This window comes from Heterodontus francisci, chromosome 32 (genome assembly GCF_036365525.1).
Source record: "Heterodontus francisci isolate sHetFra1 chromosome 32, sHetFra1.hap1, whole genome shotgun sequence".
Taxonomy (NCBI): domain Eukaryota; kingdom Metazoa; phylum Chordata; class Chondrichthyes; order Heterodontiformes; family Heterodontidae; genus Heterodontus; species Heterodontus francisci.
Genome location: NC_090402.1, coordinates 13,086,215 through 13,107,779, shown reverse-complemented (window position 1 = coordinate 13,107,779; position 21,565 = coordinate 13,086,215). Strand labels below are relative to the sequence as shown.

The window sequence follows — 21,565 nt, the reverse complement described above, 5'->3', positions numbered from 1 at the left end:
CAGTCTATCGCACTCAGTGAGGGAGGGTTACAGTCTATCGCACTCAGTGATGGAGGGTTACAGTCTATCGCACTCAGTGATGGAGGGTTACAGTCTATAGCACTCAGTGAGGGAGGGTTACAGTCTATCGCACTCAGTGAGGGAGGGTTACAGTCTATCTCACTCAGTGAGGGAGGGTTACAGTCTATCGAACTCAGTGAGGGAGGGTTACAGTCTGTCACACTCAGTGAGGGAGGGTTACAGTCTATCTCACTCAGTGAGGGAGGGTTACAGTCTATCGCACTCGGTCAGGGAGGGTTACAGTCTATCGCACTCAGTGAGGGAGGGTTACAGTCCATCACACTCAGTGAGGGAGGGTTACAGTCAGTCGCACTCAGTGAGGGAGGGTTACAGTCTATCGCACTCAGTGAGGGAGGGTTACAGTCTATCGCACTCAGTGAGGGAGGGTTACGGTCTATCTCACTCAGTGAGGGAGGGTTACAGTCTATCTCACTCAGTGAGGGAGGGTTACAGTCTATCTCACTCAGTGAGGGAGGGTTACAGTCTATCTCACTCAGTGAGGGAGGGTTACAGTCTATCGCACTCAGTGACGGAGGGTTACAGTCTATCTCACTCAGTGAGGGAGGATTACAGTCTTTCGCACTCAGTGAGGGAGGGATACAGTCTATCGCACTCAGTGAGGGAGGGTTACAGTCTATCGCACTCAGTGAGGGAGGGATACAGTCTATCGCACTCAGTGAGGGAGGGATACAGTCTATCGCACTCAGTGAGGGAGGGTTACAGTCTATCACACTCAGTGAGGGAGGGTTACAGTCTATCGGACTCAGTGAGGGAGGGTTACAGTCTATCGCACTCAATGAGGGAGGGTTACAGTCTATCGCACTCAATGAGGGAGGGTTACAGTCCACCGCACTCAGTGAGGGAGGGTTACAGTCTATCGCACTCAGTGAGGGAGGGTTACGGTCTATCGCACTGAGTGAGGGAGGGTTACAGTCTATCACACTCAGTGAGTGAGGGTTACAGTCTATCGCACTCAGTGAGGGAGGGTTACAGTCTATCGCACTCAGTGAGGGAGGGTTACAGTCTATCACACTCAGTGAGGGAGGGTTACGTTCTATCTCACTCAGTGAGGGAGGGTTACAGTCAATCTCACTCAGTGAGGGAGGGTTACAGTCAATCACACTCAGTGAGGGAGGGTGACAGTCTATCGCACTCAATTAGGGAGGGTGACAGTCTATCGCACTCAGTGAAGGAGGGTTACAGTCTATCGCACTCAGTGAGGGAGGGTTACAGTCTATCACACTCAGTGAGGGAGGGTTACAGTCAATCTCACTCAGTGAGGGAGGGTTACAGTCTATCGCACTCAGTGAGGGAGGGTTACAGTCTATCGCACTCAGTGAGGGAGGGTTACAGTCTATCGCACTCAGTGATGGAGGGTTACAGTCTATCGCACTCAGTGATGGAGGGTTACAGTCTATAGCACTCAGTGAGGGAGGGTTACAGTCTATCGAACTCAGTGAGGGAGGGTTACAGTCTATCGCACTCAGTGAGGGAGGGTTACAGTCTATCGCACTCAGTGAGGGAGGGTTACAGTCTATCGAACTCAGTGAGGGAGGGTTACAGTCTATCGAACTCAGTGAGGGAGGGTTACAGTCTGTCACACTCAGTGAGGGAGGGTTACAGTCTATCTCACTCAGTGAGGGAGGGTTACAGTCTATCGCACTCGGTCAGGGAGGGTTACAGTCTATCGCACTCAGTGAGGGAGGGTTACAGTCCATCACACTCAGTGAGGGAGGGTTACAGTCAGTCGCACTCAGTGAGGGAGGGTTACAGTCTATCGCACTCAGTGAGGGAGGGTTACAGTCTATCGCACTCAGTGAGGGAGGGTTACGGTCTATCTCACTCAGTGAGGGAGGGTTACAGTCTATCTCACTCAGTGAGGGAGGGTTACAGTCTATCGCACTCAGTGACGGAGGGTTACAGTCTATCTCACTCAGTGAGGGAGGATTACAGTCTTTCGCACTCAGTGAGGGAGGGATACAGTCTATCGCACTCAGTGAGGGAGGGTTACAGTCTATCGCACTCAGTGAGGGAGGGATACAGTCTATCGCACTCAGTGAGGGAGGGATACAGTCTATCGCACTCAGTGAGGGAGGGTTACAGTCTATCACACTCAGTGAGGGAGGGTTACAGTCTATCGGACTCAGTGAGGGAGGGTTACAGTCTATCGCACTCAATGAGGGAGGGTTACAGTCTATCGCACTCAATGAGGGAGGGTTACAGTCCACCGCACTCAGTGAGGGAGGGTTACAGTCTATCGCACTCAGTGAGGGAGGGTTACGGTCTATCGCACTGAGTGAGGGAGGGTTACAGTCTATCACACTCAGTGAGTGAGGGTTACAGTCTATCACATTCAGTGAGGGAGGGTTACAGTCTATCACACTCAGTGAGGGAGGGTTACAGTCTATCGGACTCGGTGATGGAGGGTTACAGTCTATCGCACTCAGTGAGGGAGGGTTACAGTCTATCGCACTCAGTGAGGGAGGGTTACAGTCTATCGCACTGAGTGAGGGAGGGTTACAGTCCATCGCACTCAATGAGGGAGGGTTACAGTCTATCGCACTCAGTGAGGGAGGGTTACAGTCTATCGCACTCAGTGAGGGAGGGTTACAGTCTATCGCACTCAGTGAGGGAAGGTTACAGTCTATCACACTCAGTGAGGGAGGGTTACAGTCCATCGCACTCAATGAGGGAGGGTTACAGTCTATCGCACTCAGTGAGGGAGGGTTACAGTCTATCGCACTCAGTGAGGGAGGGTTACAGTCTATCGCACTGAGTGAGGGAGGGTTACAGTCTATCGCACTCAGTGATGGAGGGTTACAGTCTATCGCACTCAGTGAGGGAGGGTTACAGTCTATCGCACTCAGTGAGGGAGGGTTACAGTCTATCAGACTCAATGAGGGAGGGTTACAGTCTATCGCACTCAGTGAGGGAGGGTTCCATTCTATCTCACTCAGTGAGGGAGGGTTGCAGTCTATCACACTCAGTGAGGGAGGAATTCCGTCTATCTCACTCAGTGAGGGAGGGTTACAGTCTATCGCACTCAGTGAGGGAGGGTTACAGTCTATCTCACTCAGTGAGGGAGGATTACAGTCTATCACACTCAGTGAGGGAGGATTACAGTCTATCTCACTCAGTGAGGGAGGATTACAGTCTATCACACTCAGTGAGGGAGGGTTACAGTCTATCGCACTCAGTGAGGGAGGGTTACAGTCTATCTCACTCAGTGAGGGAGGGTTACAGTCTATCGCATTCAGTGAGGGAGGATTACAGTCTATCTTACTCAGTGAGGGAGGGTTACAGTCTATCGCATTCAGTGAGGGAGGATTACAGTCTATCTTACTCAGTGAGGGAGGGTTACAGTCTATCGCACTCAGTGAGGGAGGATTACAGTCTATCTCACTCAGTGAGGGAGGGTTACAGTCTATCGCATTCAGTGAGGGAGGATTACAGTATATCTCACTCAGTGAGGGAGGGTTACAGTCTATCGCACTCAGTGAGGGAGGATTACAGTCTATCTCACTCAGTGAGGGAGGGTTACAGTCTATCGCATTCAGTGAGGGAGGATTACAGTATATCTCACTCAGTGTGGGAGGGTTACAGTCTATCTCACTCAGTGAGGGAGGGTTACAGTCTATCGCACTCAGTGAGGGAGGATTACAGTCTATCTCACTCAGTGAGGGAGGGTTACAGTCTATCGCACTCAGTGAGGGAGGGTTACAGTCTATCGCACTCAGTGTGGGAGGGTTACAGTCTATCACACTCAGTGAGGGAGGGTACAGTCTATCGCACTCAGTGAGGGAGGGTTACAGTCTATCGCACTCAGTGAGGGAGGGTTACAGTCTATCGCACTCAGTGAGGGAGGGTTACAGTCTATCGCACTCAGTGAGGGAGGGTTACAGTCTATCTCACTCAGTGAGGGAGGGTTACAGTCTATCTCACTCAGTGAGGGAGGGTTACAGTCTATCTCACTCAGTGAGGGAGGATTACAGTCTATCGCACTCAGTGAGGGAGGGTTACAGTCTATCGCACTCAGTGAGGGAGGGTTACAGTCTATCGCACTCAGTGAGGGAGGGTTACAGTCTATCCCACTCAGTGAGGGAGGGTTACAGTCTATCACACTCAGTGAGGGAAGGGTACAGTCTATCACACTCAGTGAGGGAGGGTTACAGTCTATCGCACTCAATGAGGGAGGTTTACAGTCTATCGCACTCAGTGAGGGAGGGTTACAGTCTATCGCACTGAGTGAGGGAGGGTTACAGTCTATTTCACTCAGTGAGGGAGGGTTACAGTCTATCACACTCAGTGAGGGAAGGTTACAGTCAATCGCACTCAATGAGGGAGGGTTACAGTCCACCGCACTCAGTGAGGGAGGGTTACAGTCTATCACACTCAGTGAGGGAAGGTTACAGTCTATCACACTCAGTGAGGGAGGGTTACAGTCAATCGCACTCAATGAGGGAGGGTTACAGTCCACCGCACTCAGTGAGGGAGGGTTACAGTCTATCACACTCAGTGAGGGAGGGTTACAGTCTATCGGACTGAGTGAGGGAGGGTTACAGTCTATCACACTCAGTGAGGGAGGATTACAGTCTATCACACTCAGTGAGGGAGGGTTACAGTCTATCTCACTCAGTGAGGGAGGGTTACAGTCCACCGCACTCAGTGAGGGAGGGTTACAGTCTATCGCACTCAGTGAGGGAGGGTTACAGTCTATCGCACTCAGTGAGGGAGGGTTACAGTCTGTCACACTCAGTGAGGGAGGGTTACAGTCTATCGCACTCAATGCGGGAGGGTTACAGTCTATTGCAATCAGTGAGGGAGGGTTACAGTCTATCACACTCAGTGAGGGAGGGTTACAGTCTATCGCACTCAGTGAGGGAGGGTTACAGTCTATCGCATTCAGTGAGGGAGGATTACAGTCTATCTTACTCAGTGAGGGAGGGTTACAGTCTATCGCATTCAGTGAGGGAGGATTACAGTCTATCTTACTCAGTGAGGGAGGGTTACAGTCTATCGCACTCAGTGAGGGAGGATTACAGTCTATCTCACTCAGTGAGGGAGGGTTACAGTCTATCGCATTCAGTGAGGGAGGATTACAGTATATCTCACTCAGTGAGGGAGGGTTACAGTCTATCGCACTCAGTGAGGGAGGATTACAGTCTATCTCACTCAGTGAGGGAGGGTTACAGTCTATCGCATTCAGTGAGGGAGGATTACAGTATATCTCACTCAGTGTGGGAGGGTTACAGTCTATCTCACTCAGTGAGGGAGGGTTACAGTCTATCGCACTCAGTGAGGGAGGATTACAGTCTATCTCACTCAGTGAGGGAGGGTTACAGTCTATCGCACTCAGTGAGGGAGGGTTACAGTCTATCGCACTCAGTGTGGGAGGGTTACAGTCTATCACACTCAGTGAGGGAGGGTACAGTCTATCGCACTCAGTGAGGGAGGGTTACAGTCTATCGCACTCAGTGAGGGAGGGTTACAGTCTATCGCACTCAGTGAGGGAGGGTTACAGTCTATCGCACTCAGTGAGGGAGGGTTACAGTCTATCTCACTCAGTGAGGGAGGGTTACAGTCTATCTCACTCAGTGAGGGAGGGTTACAGTCTATCTCACTCAGTGAGGGAGGATTACAGTCTATCGCACTCAGTGAGGGAGGGTTACAGTCTATCGCACTCAGTGAGGGAGGGTTACAGTCTATCGCACTCAGTGAGGGAGGGTTACAGTCTATCCCACTCAGTGAGGGAGGGTTACAGTCTATCACACTCAGTGAGGGAAGGGTACAGTCTATCACACTCAGTGAGGGAGGGTTACAGTCTATCGCACTCAATGAGGGAGGTTTACAGTCTATCGCACTCAGTGAGGGAGGGTTACAGTCTATCGCACTGAGTGAGGGAGGGTTACAGTCTATTTCACTCAGTGAGGGAGGGTTACAGTCTATCACACTCAGTGAGGGAAGGTTACAGTCAATCGCACTCAATGAGGGAGGGTTACAGTCCACCGCACTCAGTGAGGGAGGGTTACAGTCTATCACACTCAGTGAGGGAAGGTTACAGTCTATCACACTCAGTGAGGGAGGGTTACAGTCAATCGCACTCAATGAGGGAGGGTTACAGTCCACCGCACTCAGTGAGGGAGGGTTACAGTCTATCACACTCAGTGAGGGAGGGTTACAGTCTATCGGACTGAGTGAGGGAGGGTTACAGTCTATCACACTCAGTGAGGGAGGATTACAGTCTATCACACTCAGTGAGGGAGGATTACACTCTATCGCACTCAGTGAGGGAGGATTACAGTCTATCGCACTCAGTGAGGGAGGGTTACAGTCCATCTCACTCAGTGAGGGAGGATTACAGTCTATGGCACTCAGTGAGGGAGGGTTGCAGTCTATCGCACTCAGTGAGGGAGGGTTACAGTCTATCGCACTCAATGCGGGAGGGTTACAGTCTATTGCAATCAGTGAGGGAGGGTTACAGTCTATCACACTCAGTGAGGGAGGGTTACAGTCTATCGCACTCAGTGAGGGAGGGTTACAGTCTATCGCACTCAGTGATGGAGGGTTACAGTCTATCGCACTCAGTGAGGGAGGGTTACAGTCTATCGCACTCAGTGAGGGAGGGTTACAGTCTATCGCACTCAGTGAGGGAGGGTTACAGTCTATCTCACTCAGTGAGGGAGGGTTACAGTCCACCGCACTCAGTGAGGGAGGGTTACAGTCTATCGCACTCAGTGAGGGAGGGTTACAGTCTGTCACACTCAGTGAGGGAGGGTTACAGTCTATCTCACTCAGTGAGGGAGGATTACACTCTATCGCACTCAGTGAGGGAGGATTACAGTCTATCGCACTCAGTGAGGGAGGGTTACTGTCTATCTCACCCAGTGAGGTAGGGTTACAGTCTATCACACTCAGTGAGGGAGGGTTACAGTCTATCACAGTCAGTGAGGGAGGGTTACAGTCTATCACAGTCAGTGAGGGAGGGTTACAGTCTATCACAGTCAGTGAGGGGTGCAGGACTTGTTGCAGTGTAGCCTCCTATTTAGTGTTTGCTAACATGTTACATGAAGACACTGCCCCCGTTGAAAACGGTGGGGAGTTCCCTTCTCAGCATGTCACACTGTGAGCAGCTTGCGCGAGGTATCAATTGTTCAAAAGTGGTACTCAAAAAGTCAGTTCAGTTAATTTTACTAAAATACTGGTTTATTAATCACAAATAAAGTTCGTACTTACCAACAACAAAGATAATCTTGCATTCTTTCAGTTTGTCTGCGGGATTTAACAGAAACTGACTGTTAAACTCAACAATTACAACTAGTCTTAAGTTTAATAGCTGGATCTACATGTGGGACCAAGGCCCCCAACAGTTTCATGAAAATTGCTGCCTTACCCGGAAGTCCGAGGCTTGATTACATTACACATGAAGAAACTTCCTGATGCCTTCCCTAGTCTCTCAGCTCTGAAACTTTTGTCCCCCTGTCCTTGCAGGAACGGTTTCGTTTGAAGTAATGTTCACTACATTAACCTTTTGCCTATCATCGTAAACCACTGTCAGTTCCCCTCGTAACAAGGCCGTAAAGCTCACATTCTTACGGGCCTCCCTCGTAAATCGTCCGTCTGGCATTCTAACGTCTTCGCAACTTTCCACAATAATTGAACTGAGACACCCGCCAGACCAGCCTGAAATCAAGTGGGAACAGTTGAAAGCCACCATGAGCCTGCAGGCCCCCTTTCCTTCAAGCTGTCAGTAGGCCTTCCAATCTAGTCTGCCCCGCTATCTCCTTGCTTACCTTTAGCAGCTATGCTCTGCACTTTAGTCGAGGAACTGGAGGAGCAGTTGACACCCATATTTTACCCTTAGTTTTGTTGGTCCGATTGAGGGAGAGCTGGATGGCACATAACCCTTCTGTTTAATCAGTGTAACTGTTTTGACTGTAAGGAGCCACTGTTGAATCATGCGTTTCCACGGCTACAGTTGCTAGTCTCAGTATTTAGCCGGAAGTCAAGGCTGACCCACTAAGTATTGGAATTCCAATCCCTGCTTTGATTTCTCCCTCAATGCCATTCCAAAATAGTAGGCAGACAAAGTCTGGAGTGGGAGTGGCGGGGAGGATAATTTAAGTTAATTATAATCAACTCTGGTTATCTTGGACCAGAGGATAACAAAATAAAAAATTCTAGTTAAGAAGGAAAGTAGGAGAGGTTTTGTTTTTCTGAAAAAGCGAGTCACAGTCTCTCGAGGAAGCTGGCTTGGTTAACCATTAAAATCTTTTGACACTCAGACCCATAATAGTCCATTGTTTCCTTATATCGATAACTTTAACAGCAATGGTTCACCTAGCAACACATTAATAGCAGCTGGAAACCCATTAACCCCCTAGAGATTCTGCTGACAAGCTACAAAAAAACAGCTTCCCTTTATATAGTGTTTTAATGCACCCCTGACAAAGTTCTTCACATACTGTGCATTTGAAGGGCAGGTAGCTGTTTGGATGAAGGCAAATGTAGCAGCTGTTGAGTACACAGCAAGATCCCACAAACAAAAACCAAGACCACTAATCGGTTGGCTCTATTGGTTGAGGGGAAGTTGAGTAGAACTCGAGAAAGACTCGCCGGACTCCTTCAGAAAGTGCTGTGGGATTTCAGTGGCGGCTTGCTGTCTGTATTTATCAGTTTAAGGTATTGTCCTTTGGCTGACTAGCCGCTGGCTCCACCTTTCCTCCCCTTCAAGAACAGGGAACAAGCCAACAAGGAAAACAGCAACAAGTTAAATAACGTGCCACGACCCAATCCTGTAAGATTATCAGTTTGTTCAGGCAGACTGTTTCACATGAGTCCAACACCAGGGATTGTTGCCAAATTATCTTTAACACCAGCTTGTGCAGGACGGTTTTGACAAGCCCAAGATGTACCATGTGACAAAACTGCAGTGATATACGAATGTATTTTAATTTGCATATAGCTAATTTCTCATCACTAAAACAGATGATCTGGTCATTATCTCGTGGCTGTTTGTGGGATCTTGCTGTGTGCTAATTGGTTGCAGCCTTTCCCTACCTTGCACCTGTGACTACGTTCCAAAAGTGCTTCATTGACTGCAAAACACTTTGAAACATCTGGAGGGTGAGAAAGGTGCTACTGAAATGCACATTTGTTCGTTCTAATTAAATTTGAAGCTGGGCAGCCTCTTCCAGAATCCTGAATAACAAGTTCAAATGGTCACAATGTGCATTTGGTGACCTTAAAAACATTCCTCACAATTAAATGATCCTTTCCCTCCCTCTGCTTTCCTACTCCGTGCCTTCCTTACTCCTGTCCCAAGATGGCCAGAAATGGAGTTGGTGTCTCCAGAGCCTTATTCCCTGTTAGAATAAGCTTGGTGTGAGGCCGAGTTACACAGGACTCGGGTTCCATCCGTGCACAGTGCTGAGTTGGCTGATCTCAGTAGAAGGATTACAGTTGCTCTCAGTGCCTGTTGGTTAGAGAGCAAGAAAAACAAACAGCCACTCGCAACCATTAGCTCCTTTGAGGAAGTGAACCCATTATACCTCATTGAACACCCCATCCAATACTCAGTTCCACTGACTTTTATAGCATGGACTATCAGGCTGGGAAGTATAACAGGCGGTCACTGAGAGATGTGGTGCAATTACCCTGGTTGAATGTCTACCCCTTACTATCTGGGAAGAATAGGTACTGGAGGATAGTCAGTGCCTGTGATAGTACCTTCAGATGGCAGGGGGCGGGGGGTGGATGTCGGGCAGTCAGTTACCTATGTAGGCAGTGTTGTGTTCACAGGGTGCTGGCACCCCCACGTTGTTGATTTACAGTTCTGACAGTAAAAAGACTTGCATTTATATAGCGACTTTCACGACCACTGGACGCTTTACAGTCAATGAAGAACTTTTGAAGTGTAGTCACTGTTGAAATGTAGGAAACGGAGCAGCCAATTTACGCACAGCAAGCTCCCACAAACAGCAATGTGATAATGACCAGCTAATCTGTTTTAATGACATTCGTTGAAGTATCAATATTGGCCCGGACACCAGCAATAACTCCCCTGCTATTCTTCACAATAGTGCCCACTGAGAGGGCTGATGGGGTCTCAGTTTAATGTCTCATCCAAAAGACAGTACCTCCAACAAAAGCATCAACCTTGATTTTTGTGCTCTGGTCCTGGAGTGGGAACTGAAGTAAGGAACCTCCTTGCTCAGAGGCAAGAGTGTTACCAACTGAGCCACAACTAATAAAGACAGCAAATAATTACAGTGCAGAAAATGTCACACAACTTTGAGCATAGCCCTGAAGGATAGTCAGAGGTTAGTTAATTCCCTCACCAGCTGAGTTTATTTCAGGAAACACTCGAATCAGATGGAGAAACTAGCGGTTAGCTGTGGTTTCAATCCTTTTTATAATTTGACTTCAAAGCATCAAAGTAAAAGTTACAGATGCTCTCTAATTTAAATCTCATCTGGTAAAAGATTCTGTGTAACTTTCTGTGTGCAGAGTGCAGGCGACACAATGATGTCATTGCTTCACTGTCAGCGACTTCTCCAACGGGCTAGTGTTTTTAAACTTTAATCTTAAAATTGACGTGTTTTTGGTGTGTGTGTGAGAGTATGCATGTGTGTGTGTGTTTGTGTGTGTGTTTGTGTGTGTGAGTGTGTATGGGTATGTGTGTGAATGTGTGTGTGAGTGTGTGTGTGTGTCTGTGTGTGTGTGTCTGTGTGTGTGTGTATGTGTGTGTGTGTATGTGTATGTGTGTGTGTGTATGTGTATGTGTGTGTGTGAGTGTGTGTGTGTGAGTGTGTGTGTGTGAGTGTGTGTGTGTGTGTGTGTATGTATGTGTGTGTGTGTGTGTGTATGTATATGTGTGTGTGTGTATGTATATGTGTGTGTATGTATGTGTGTGTGTGTGTATGTATATGTGTGTGTATGTATGTGTGTGTGTATGTGTATGTATGTGAGGAGCTCTGGTGAGCTGTCGGGGGATGTCACATCACCGGCTTTATGATAATGAGGTCAGAGGCCCAGAATGGCGTACACCTCGGGTCTAACCATTCAGACACGGGATCCTTCCCTGTCCTTCCTGTACGCCTAATTTTGGGTGCACTTGAATTTTTAGGCCATTAAAAGAATTATACATCATACACACACACTCACACACACATACACATTAAGGATGACAATTCTGGTTGGATGTATTCCTGGAGGTTTTATCCCATGAACTCCCACCGCCAACGGTCCTATCCAGTCAAACAGCTGTTTTTCTCCCAATTCCTATATTTCCATAACTAATAAATGGAAGTGTCAAAGAAAAATGGAGATAAAAAACATCTATTTTTTTTAACATCTCAATGATGTTTCTCCTGGGTTATTTGCAGCAGTGTCCAGGAGAGTAATCTTCAACTCCTGGAGACTCCAGAGCAATCCTGGAGGGTTAGGCAATCCTAATACGCATGCGCACACACACACAAAATTGGTGGTGTCATAAATAGTGAGGAGCAAAGCTTTAGATTACAGGAGGATATAGATGGGCTGGTAAGATGGGTGGAGCAGTGGCAAATGGAATTTAATCCTGAGAAGTGTGAGGTGATGCATTTTGGGAGGACTAACAAGGCAAGGGAATATACAATGGATGGTAGGACCCTAGGAGGTACAGAGGGTCACAGGGACCTTGGTGTACTTGTACATAGATCACTGAAGGCAGCAGCACAGGCAAATAAAGATGGTTAGGAAGGCATATGGGATACCTGCCTTTATTAGCCGAGGCATAGAATATAACAGCAGGGAGGTTATGATGGAGCTGTATAAAACGCTAGTTAGGCCACAGCTGGAGTACTGTGTACAGTTCTGGGCACCACACTATAGGAAGGATGTGATTGCACTGGAGAGGGTGCAGAGGAGATTTACCAGGATGTTGCCTGGGCTGGAGCATTTCAGCTATGAAGAGAGACTGGATAGGCTAGGGTTGTTTTTCCTAGAGCAGAGAAGGCTGAGGGGAGATATGATTGAGGTATACAAAATTATGAGGGGCATTGATAGGTTAGATAGGAAGAAACTTTTTCCCTTAGCGGAGAGGTCAATAACCAGGGGGCATAGATTTAAGGTCAGGGGCAGAAGATTTGGAGGGGATTTGAGGAAAAACATTTTCACCCAGAGGGTGGCTGGAATCTGGAACGCACTGCCTGAAGAGGTGGTGGAGGCAGGAACCCTCACAACATTTAAGAAGTATTTAGATGAGCACTTGAAACGCCATAGCATACAAGGCTACGGGATTAGAATACTTAGGTGCTCGATGGCCGGCACAGACACGATGGGCCGAAGGGCCTGTTTCTGTGCTGTATAACTCTATGACTCCTTGGTGTGCTAAGTGTTAAAAGTGACCAACTGAGACACTCATATATTTCCCTCACTATGGAGCCAGTCTGCACCTTAAACATGGCCTCTTACACAAAGGGGCAGCCATTCCTCTTATTCCACCTGGGCAGGAGCCAGAGAGGAAAACTGGTCAGTTATGCTTGTGTGCTCTGACACACACTGCTCCTTCTTTGGCCTCCTTATCTCGAGAGACAATGGATAAGCGCCTGGAGGTGGTCAGTGGTGTGTGTGAAGCAGCGCCTGGAGTGGTTATAAAGGCCAATTCTAGAGTGACAGACTCTTCCACAGGTGCTGCAGAGAAATTTGTTTGTCGGGGCTGTTACACAGTTACACTGTTACACTGCTCCACAGTGCTGAATGTTCCCTGCTGTCCCTTTATTTATACAGGTGTATTTTACATCTATCGAGGGTGAAGGTCAGTTTGTCTCACTATGTGCAGTGGTGTCGCAAACACACTTCCACTTGAGTGAATTTATGACATGGCTATTGCCCAGAGCACTGCTTCCCTCTTGTGTTAACAAAACTGCCAAGCATATTTTACAGCCATAGAATTACAAAGGGAGGGATGAGGGATTCCCATTGGGTTGAGGGAGGAGGGGCGTGGAACCCTTGTCACAATCAACATACATTCCAACTGGAGTGCTGCTTTGAGAGTTAAAACTGGCCAGAGTTCCCTCTCCCCATTGTTACTCAAGTGACTCCAGTTGTGAAGCACACATGTGGGGACCTCAGCCGATGATGGGATCGGGATCAGGATCAGGCTTGGCTGTGATATTCACCCTGTGGTCGATACCAGGGAGCTGCTCCCGGTGCCTGCGGAATCACAGACCCCAGCAGGAGGGGACATTCTTCTAAACAGGATCCAAGTCTTTCTTAAAAGCAGCCTCAGTTAATTAAAGGGATCAAGATCAGACAGTAAAGTCACACAGCCACAGTTATAACATGCTCATTCATTTTTCTTTCAGTGACATTTCACTCCTGATCTGTCCGAACAGGGATTCCTTTAGAAATGGAGTCATTACCTGACATTGCGATATCCTCTGTGAGTGATGATCCTTCAGTCTATAACAAAAAAAGAAAACAAAAAGGATTTTAATTTTTTTTCCGCTCCCTGTAAATAAGAGCATTTCTTTCATGAATTCTAGCATTAATCTGCTATTGTGCATGGTGCTGGAAGCAGTCTGTGCTAACACATGCAAGTTGCTGCACATAGAGAGGTTTAAAAGCACTAATCTTGGTAATCGAAAAGAACAACTTGTAAGTGTTGTCTGCGATGAGACGTCTCAGCCACTCTCTTTGCTGTCAAGCCACCTCCTGGTATGTTTGCAGAACCCGAGCAGAGGCCCCACTACTGCAGAGCTATGAGCTCACTGAGCATGTGCAGCATGCTAGAGTGTTGCACTTTGGGAGTTACATTCCTTTCAATTAAAAAGAAAATCTCCCCTCCTCAACCCTTACATTGAAAAATCCCCCTCCTCAAACCAGCATTGTATCATTCCACCTAATTTCATTCTTTGGTGGGCAGAAAACGCCCGCCTGCTTTTTAATTTACTCTCCTTCTTGAATTAAGTCTATGCATGTAGTACAAGCTGATCTCTAGGCTTAGAGCAGTGATTCTCAAACTGTTTTGGTTGAAGGACCCCTTTTCAAATGCATTAGTAATCTCAGAGCCCCCCGCCCCCGTCTAAATTATATTATAAATCCTTGCACATTTACATTTCTGAATGTAACATTCATCAGAGTCCTGTTAAAGGGACGAGCATAGATTGTGCCAGGATTGTCTGATAGTGAAATTGATGTGATTGATGATGTGAAAACTTTTATCTTCCCTTTAGCTGGAAGGTAAGCCTACAGGTTCAGCAACATGCTTGTTGAATACTTCACCGCAGGTCACCTCTCTGCTCTTGTGTTAGCTCCTGTTGGGAATGCTCGCACCCACCGCCTACCCACAGCTCCTGAATGTTTCTGTTTTTTGTTCCTTCCCTCTGCTGCTTACCAGCCTGTCTGCCCTGGAATATCACTGACATGCTGCCTGGTGTGTGGTGTTTCTACCATTGGGACACCACCAGGTGAACGGGATGGCCAACAGTGCATGTCCAGCCTGCGCTATCGTGACAACGGGTCCCACTGACATTATTCCGCAGGCCCCCGTAATGTCTCCACACACCACCAGGGGTCCCGAAGCCCCAGTTTGAGAAGCCTCCAGGATTGTGCTGGAGTCTTGAGACACTGAAGATCAATCTCCTAAGCACCATTGGCAGCAAAACTCATGGGGGGAGCATTTGAATCTGCCAATTGGGTAATAATGCACTTGCGGACATTCCGATTGGCATGGAAAGGTCATGTGATCAGGAATGCATCCAACCAGACAAGGGGCCATAACTTCAAATTAGTTCAAGACAAATTCAGGAATGATATCAGGGAGTTTTACAGCACACAAGTGATCAATACATGGAATGAGGGCCTGGATAGAGATGAAAACAGTGGAACCATTTAAGAAATAGATGCAGCAATGGAGTGGACTGTATCAAGCCATTCCAAATGGATGAACTAAGATGAGCCTTTCCTTAGATGGAATGACCTTGTGATCACTGCCAGCCCAATCAAGTGGTCATCAGTCCAGTTTTGAGCATATTGTCATGAAATTTCTGAAAGGCAATCTGGGCACCTGAATCCAAGCTTAAATTAGGATTTTTTTTTATTATTCGTTCGTGGGATATGGGCATCACTGGCAAAGCCAGCATTAATTGACCATCCCTAACTGCTGTTGAGAATTATTCCAATTTACTTTTATACCTGTTCAAAGAGTTCCATCAGGATGGATTTATAGAACTTAGAATTATATAGAATTTACAACACAGACAGACCATCCTGTCCACTCCACACGATCCTCCTCTTACACTACTTCATCTAAGCCCATCAGCATTTCCTTCCATTCTTTTCCCCCTCATGTGCTTATCTAGCTTCCCCTTAAATGTATCTATGCTATTTGCCTCAACTGCTCCTTGTGATAATGGGTTCCACATTCTCATCACTCTCTGGGTATTAATTGTATATTAATTGTTATTTAATTGTATTCAAGTGGTGGGCATTAAATGGGGATTCATGAAACTGTGGTTGTTGGGTTTGGAAATGCATGTTTGTAATGTGTATCTCTGTAAATAAAAGTTTCGAAGTATGTTAAGATTAGGCTCCGGTTCTATCCTTCACCACCTGGCTATCAGAGATATAAAACTGGGTAAAGAAATTTCTCAGAATTTCCTATTGGATTTATTGGTGCCTATCATGGGAAAAATGGTTGGAATTACAGAATACAATCCTTAAAACACTGGTTCAAAATTCCGTGTTCTAGAAACAGAATTAACTCAGTCACTGTGCACCAGTGGGGCTGATTAGAAACAGAAAATGGAATTGCAGAAAGAAATTGCAACAACATCGAGCCACAACAGCAACATCTTGATAAAGGATTTTTAAAGAGAGTCCTGCGTAAATCACTTCTTCCCTCTGTTGACACAGTTGAGATTGGAAAGGTGCAACCCTCCCTGGCCATTTTAACATCTGCGTTGACTTGTTCAGAGTCATGCAAATCTCCAGGGGTGTGGAGTCCTAACACAACTTCTCCAATTTTATTGTTACTCAATTTTTTTTATTATTACACACACCAGTAGGTTAATGAAATCAATTTGACAGGTCACATTCTACATGAAAGAACACACAGAAAAATGCTTGTCCCTGAGTTAATTCATTTCAGAGTCAGACATCGCAAAAGGCAACAGCCCCGTCTGGTAGAGGTTACAATTCCACTCTGAATGCTGGAGTGTGTGCTTATATAAGGTTACCAGCAACAGGTGCTTCCCTGCTACATTTATTAAAACTGCTCTTTAAATTATGGAGCCGGACAGCTGGTGTGATCGGATTTGGCGTTGAATTCCGGGTCGCCTTTCCAAAGAATGAGATCGGAAGCATTCTGCTGACTCCGCAGCCCCCAACAGCCCTCACCCTCAGCTCCTTTAACACTCACGTCGTAGGACAGACCTGATCCATCATGATAAACCAGTCATAACAGCCTAATTCAGGCTGGACAATCAGTATCTCCTAAGCCACATATGGTTCTGCCATGGCTTCTGCAGCTCTTTCAAGCCCAAAGTGACCAACTGCATCGGAAACATTTGGAAACTAATGTTCAATATGGTTTTATCATCTGCCTATCCTGCCCCCTCACCGACTGATGTGTGGAGTTATTTTTAGTGATGCCTAGGCCAAGCAGTTTAGTAAAAGGTCAGGAGCCCACATAGAGCTTTATTTGAGCCTTTGAGATCACACCAGGATTCAGCAGGTCTTGTGTGACTGAGATGGCACCTAGAAACAACACTGGGGAACCCTGAACTGAGCATGTGGTACTTTGTCACCTGGAGAAGGAAACCATTGTCTGTGTTATTCAGATTCAGGGGCAAAAGTTGCCCTGTAAAAAAATTGGCCACTCCTCTCCGGGGCTTGTACTCCATCAGTGTCCCATTCAAAGAGTCCCATCAGATTTGTACTGTAATGCACACTGCTTACACCAGTATTTATTCACAGAACCATAGAATTTTACAGTACAGAAGGAGGCCATTCAATTCATCATGCCTGTGCCAGCACTTTGAAAGAACTAGCCAATTAGTCCCACACTCCTACTTCTTTCCCTTTTCAAATATATATCCAATTCCCTTTTGAAAGTTACTATTGAATCTGCTTCCACCACCCTTTCAGGCAGTGCATTCCAGATCACAACAACTCCCTGCTGATGAAGATTCTCCTCATATCCCCCCAGTTCTTTTGCCAATTATCTTAAATCTGTGCCTCTCGTTATCAACCATCATGCCAATGGAAACAATTTCTCTCCACTTACTCTATCAAAACTCTTCATAGACTTCTCTGCTTTAAGCAGAACAACCCCATCTTCTCCAGTCTCTCCCATGACTGAAGTCTTTCATCCCTGGTACCATTCTAGTAAATCTCTGTAAACTTGCCCAAGGCCTTGACATGATTCCTATAGTGTAGTTCCCAGAACACCAACGTTGGCCTAACCAGAAATTCATAAAGGTTTAGCATCATTTCTTTCAACACAAGGTTACTTGTCTCCTTATGTCTTCCCCTTCTCTTCTGATCCTTGGTGATGTGGCATCTGTGGCTGGCAGGTTGCGTGGGCAATCTATTGTCAGGACACTGTTAATATGACACTGAATGTTAATTGTATATCAATTGTGTTTAATTATATGCAGGTGAAGGGCATTAATTGGAATTTCACTTGAGCAGGTGGGTCCACTAATATCTCCATCCTCAATGATGGGGGAGCCCAGAACATCAGCGCAAGAGATAAGGCTGAAGCATTTGCAACAATCTTCAGCCAAAAGTGCTGAGTGGATGATCCATCTCGGCCTCGTCCTGATGTCCCCAGCATCACAGATGCTAGACTTCAGTCAATTCGATTCACTCCGCGTGATATCAAGCAACGATTGAAGGCACTGGATCCTGCAAAGGCTATGGCCCTGACAATATTCCAGCAATAGTACTGAAGACCTGTGCTCCAGAACGTGCCATGCCCCCTAGCCATGCTGTTTCAGTACAGCTACAACACTGGCATCTACCCAACAATGTGGAAAATTGCCCAGGTATGTCCTGTACACAAAAAACAGGACAAATCCAACCTGGCCAATTACTGCCCCACCAGTTTGCTCTCGATCATTGGTAAAGTGATGAAAGGTGTCGTCGGCAGTGCTATCAAGCGGCACTTGCTTAGCAATAACCTGCTCAGTGACACTCAGTTTGGGTTTCGCCAGGGCCACTCAGCTCCTGACCTCATTACAGCCTTGGTTCAAACATGGATAAAAGAGCTGAACTCAAGAGGTGAGGTGAGAGTGACTGCCCTTGACATCAAGGAAGCATTTGACCGAGTATGGCATCAAGGAGCCCTAGCAAAACTGGAGACAATGGGAATCGGGGAAAGCTCTCTGCTGGTTGGAATCATACCTAGCGCAAAGGAAGATGGTTGTGGTTGTTGGAGGTCAATCATCTGAGTTCCAGGACATCACTGCAGGAGTTCCTCAGGGTAGTGTCCTAGGCCCAACCATCTTCAGCTGCTTCATCAATGACCTTTCTTCAATCATAAGGTCAGAAGTGGGAATGTTCACTAACAATTGCACAATGTTCGGCACCATTCGTGACTCCTCAGATACTGAAGCAGTCCGTGTAGAAATACAGCAAGACCTGGACAATATCCAGGCTTGTGCTGATAAGTGGCAAGTAACATTCACGCCACACAAGTGCCAGGCAATGACCATCTCCAACAAGAGAGAATCTAACCATCTCCCCTTGACATTCAACGGCATTAAGATCACTGAATCCCTCACTATCAACATCCTGGGGGTTACCATTGACCAGAAACTGAACTGGACTAGCCACATAAATACCGTGGCTACAAGAGCAGGTCAGAGACTAGGAATCCTGCAGCAAGTAACTCATCTCCTGACACCCCAAAGCCTGTCCAACATCTACAAAGCACAAGTCAGGAGTGTGATGGAATACTTGCCTGGATAGATGCAACTCCAATAATATGCAAGAAGCTCAATACCATCCAGGACAAAGCAGCCCACTTGACTGGCACCCCATCCACAAACATTCACTCCCTCCACCACTGACACACAGTGGCAGCAGTGTGCACCATCTACAAGATGCACTGCAGCAATGCAACAAAGCTACTCAGGCAGCACCTTCTAAACGTGCAACCTCGACCACATAGAAGGACAAGGCCAGCAGATGCATGGGAACACCACCACCTACAAGTTCCCCTCCAAGCCACACACCATCCTGACTTGGAACTATATCGCCGTTCCTTCACTGTTACTGGGTCAAAATCCTGGAATTCCCTTCCTAACAGCACTGTGGGTGTACCTACCCCATATGGATTGCAGCGGTTCAAGAAGGCAGCTCACCACCACCTTCTCAAGGGCAATTAGGGATGGGTAATAAATGCTGGCCTGGCCAGCAACACCCACATCCCATGAAACGAATAAAAAAGAACATATTAGGAGATACTTCTGGAAACTGTGGTGCAGTTGAGTTAGGAGGTGTATGTTTGTAATGTTTCACTCTGTTAGTAAATATTAGACTGTGTAAAGATTGGCTCCAGTACTATCCTTCATCAACTGGCTTTCTGGAGTAGAACACTGAACAGACTTGCAATGGAAATAATAGGTTGTGTCACCTCGGCTTTTCTGGCTGCTATCCCAGGAGTTTTGGGCACGGACCTTTCTTCCAAGAAAGCAAGCATCGTAACATGGCAGTGCTGGCCAATAAACCACTACTGTTCTGCATCAAGGGTAAAAGTTCATGTTCTCCTCCACAGATCCTGATTGAGACTCATCGAGCAGGTTCCTCAGCAGACAGGAGAGAAATTTGTATAAAATCCTTTGAGGGGTTGACAGAGTAAACGCTGAGAGGCTGTTTCCCCGGCTGGAGAGTCTTGAACGAATGGTCATAGTATCAGGATAAGGGGTTGGCCACTTCAGACAGAGATGGAGAGCAATTGTGTAACTCAGAGAGTTGTAAGTATTTGGAATTCTCTACCCCAGAGAGCTGTGGATGCTCAGTCACTGAGTATATTCAAGACCGAGATTGATATGTTTTTTGGACACTGAAGGAATGAAGGGATATGCGGATCGGGCAGGAAAGTGGATTTTATGTAGAAGATCAACCATGATATTATTGAATGGCAGGGTATGCTCGAGGGGCCATACAGCCTACTCCTGCTCCTATTTCGTATCATCAGTGGCCGAGGTACATCTGCTAGCCTCAGGAATAGCCAAGGTGAAGCCCTCATCTTCAGCTTATATCTCCCCACGTTTAGGGAGGTGCCTGTGCACAGCACCTCAAGAGGAAGAAATCGGAACCTGAGCAAGGCTGGATTCAAACTGGCACCTCTCCCCAATTCAGCCCATCATGTGCGTGCACACTCGGCGCTGATCCACTGTGGGAAGGAGATCAATTTACAAGTGATTCAGAATAACTGACTCTGGCCTATATCTGAAATGTCATCCCCTTTCAGCTGAGACAGATTTATACAGTTGGCAATACATCACCTTCGTAGGGCTGTCATGTGTGTGAGACAGTTTGCGTGGAGTAGAACCTGGGCACTATGTTTCAGTTACATTCCCAACTCAGAGTACTGCATTTGGCGCTTATGAACATTACAGAATCACAGAATCGTTACAGCACAGAAGGAGGCCATTCGGCCCATCGTGTCCGCACTGGCTCTCTGAAAGAGCAACTCCCTCAGTTCCATTCCCTGTCTTCTCCCCAAAACCCTGCACATTCTTCCTTTTCATATAACTGTCTGATTCCCTTTTGAATGCTTCAATTGAACCTGCCTCCACCACGTTCTCAGGCAGTGCATTCCAGACCTTCACCACTCGCTGCGTGAAAAAGTTTTTCCTCCTGTCACTTTTGCTTCTCTTACCAAATATTTTAAATCTGTGTCCTCTCGTTCTCAATCCTTTCACTAGTGGGAACAGTTTCTCTCTATCTACACTGCCCAGACCCCTCGTGATTTTGAATACCTCGATCAAATCACCTCTCAGCCTTCTCTTCTCCAAGGAAAACAGTCCAAATTTCTCCAATCTATCTTCATAACTGAAATTCCGCATCCTTGGAACCATTCTTGTGAATTTTTTTCTGTACTCTCTCCAATGCCCTCATGTCTTTCCTCAAGTGCGGCGCCCAGAATTGGACACAATACTCCATCTGAGGCCGAACTAGTGTCTTATACAAGTTCAACATAACTTCCTTGCTCTTATACTCTATGCCCCGATTAATAAAGCCCAGGATACTGTATGCCTTATTAACCGCTCTCTCAACCTGTCCTGCCACGTTCAATGACTTATGCATGGAAACATAGAAAATAGGAACAGGAGTAGGCCATTCGGCCCTTCGAGCCTGCTCTGCCATTCATTATGATCATGGCTAATCATCCAACTCAGTAGCCTGTTTCCACTTTCGCCCCATACCCTTTGATCCCTTTAGACCAAAGAGCTATATCTAACTCCTTCTCGAAAACATACAATGTATTGGTCTCAACTGCTTTCTGTGG

At 46.9% G+C, this 21,565-nt stretch overlaps 1 protein-coding gene across 4 annotated transcripts in view; it reads right to left on the bottom strand.

Annotated features, from left to right (window-relative positions):
* Positions 1-21,565, bottom strand: part of LOC137347642 (adenylate kinase isoenzyme 1-like) — a 165,645-nt gene that overhangs the window by 42,048 nt on the left and 102,032 nt on the right. For 2 of the 4 annotated variants that reach the window (XM_068012264.1, XM_068012266.1), the window contains 2 exons: positions 13,464-13,503; positions 7,294-7,329 (listed from right to left, as the gene is read on the bottom strand). In XM_068012264.1, the coding sequence (XP_067868365.1) occupies positions 7,294-7,329; positions 13,464-13,503 (76 nt within the window). Of the gene's footprint in view, positions 1-7,293; positions 7,330-7,850; positions 8,164-13,463; positions 13,504-13,696; positions 13,791-21,565 lie in introns of those variants that run through there. The other 2 variants (XM_068012267.1, XM_068012265.1) reach the window with 2 other exon arrangements.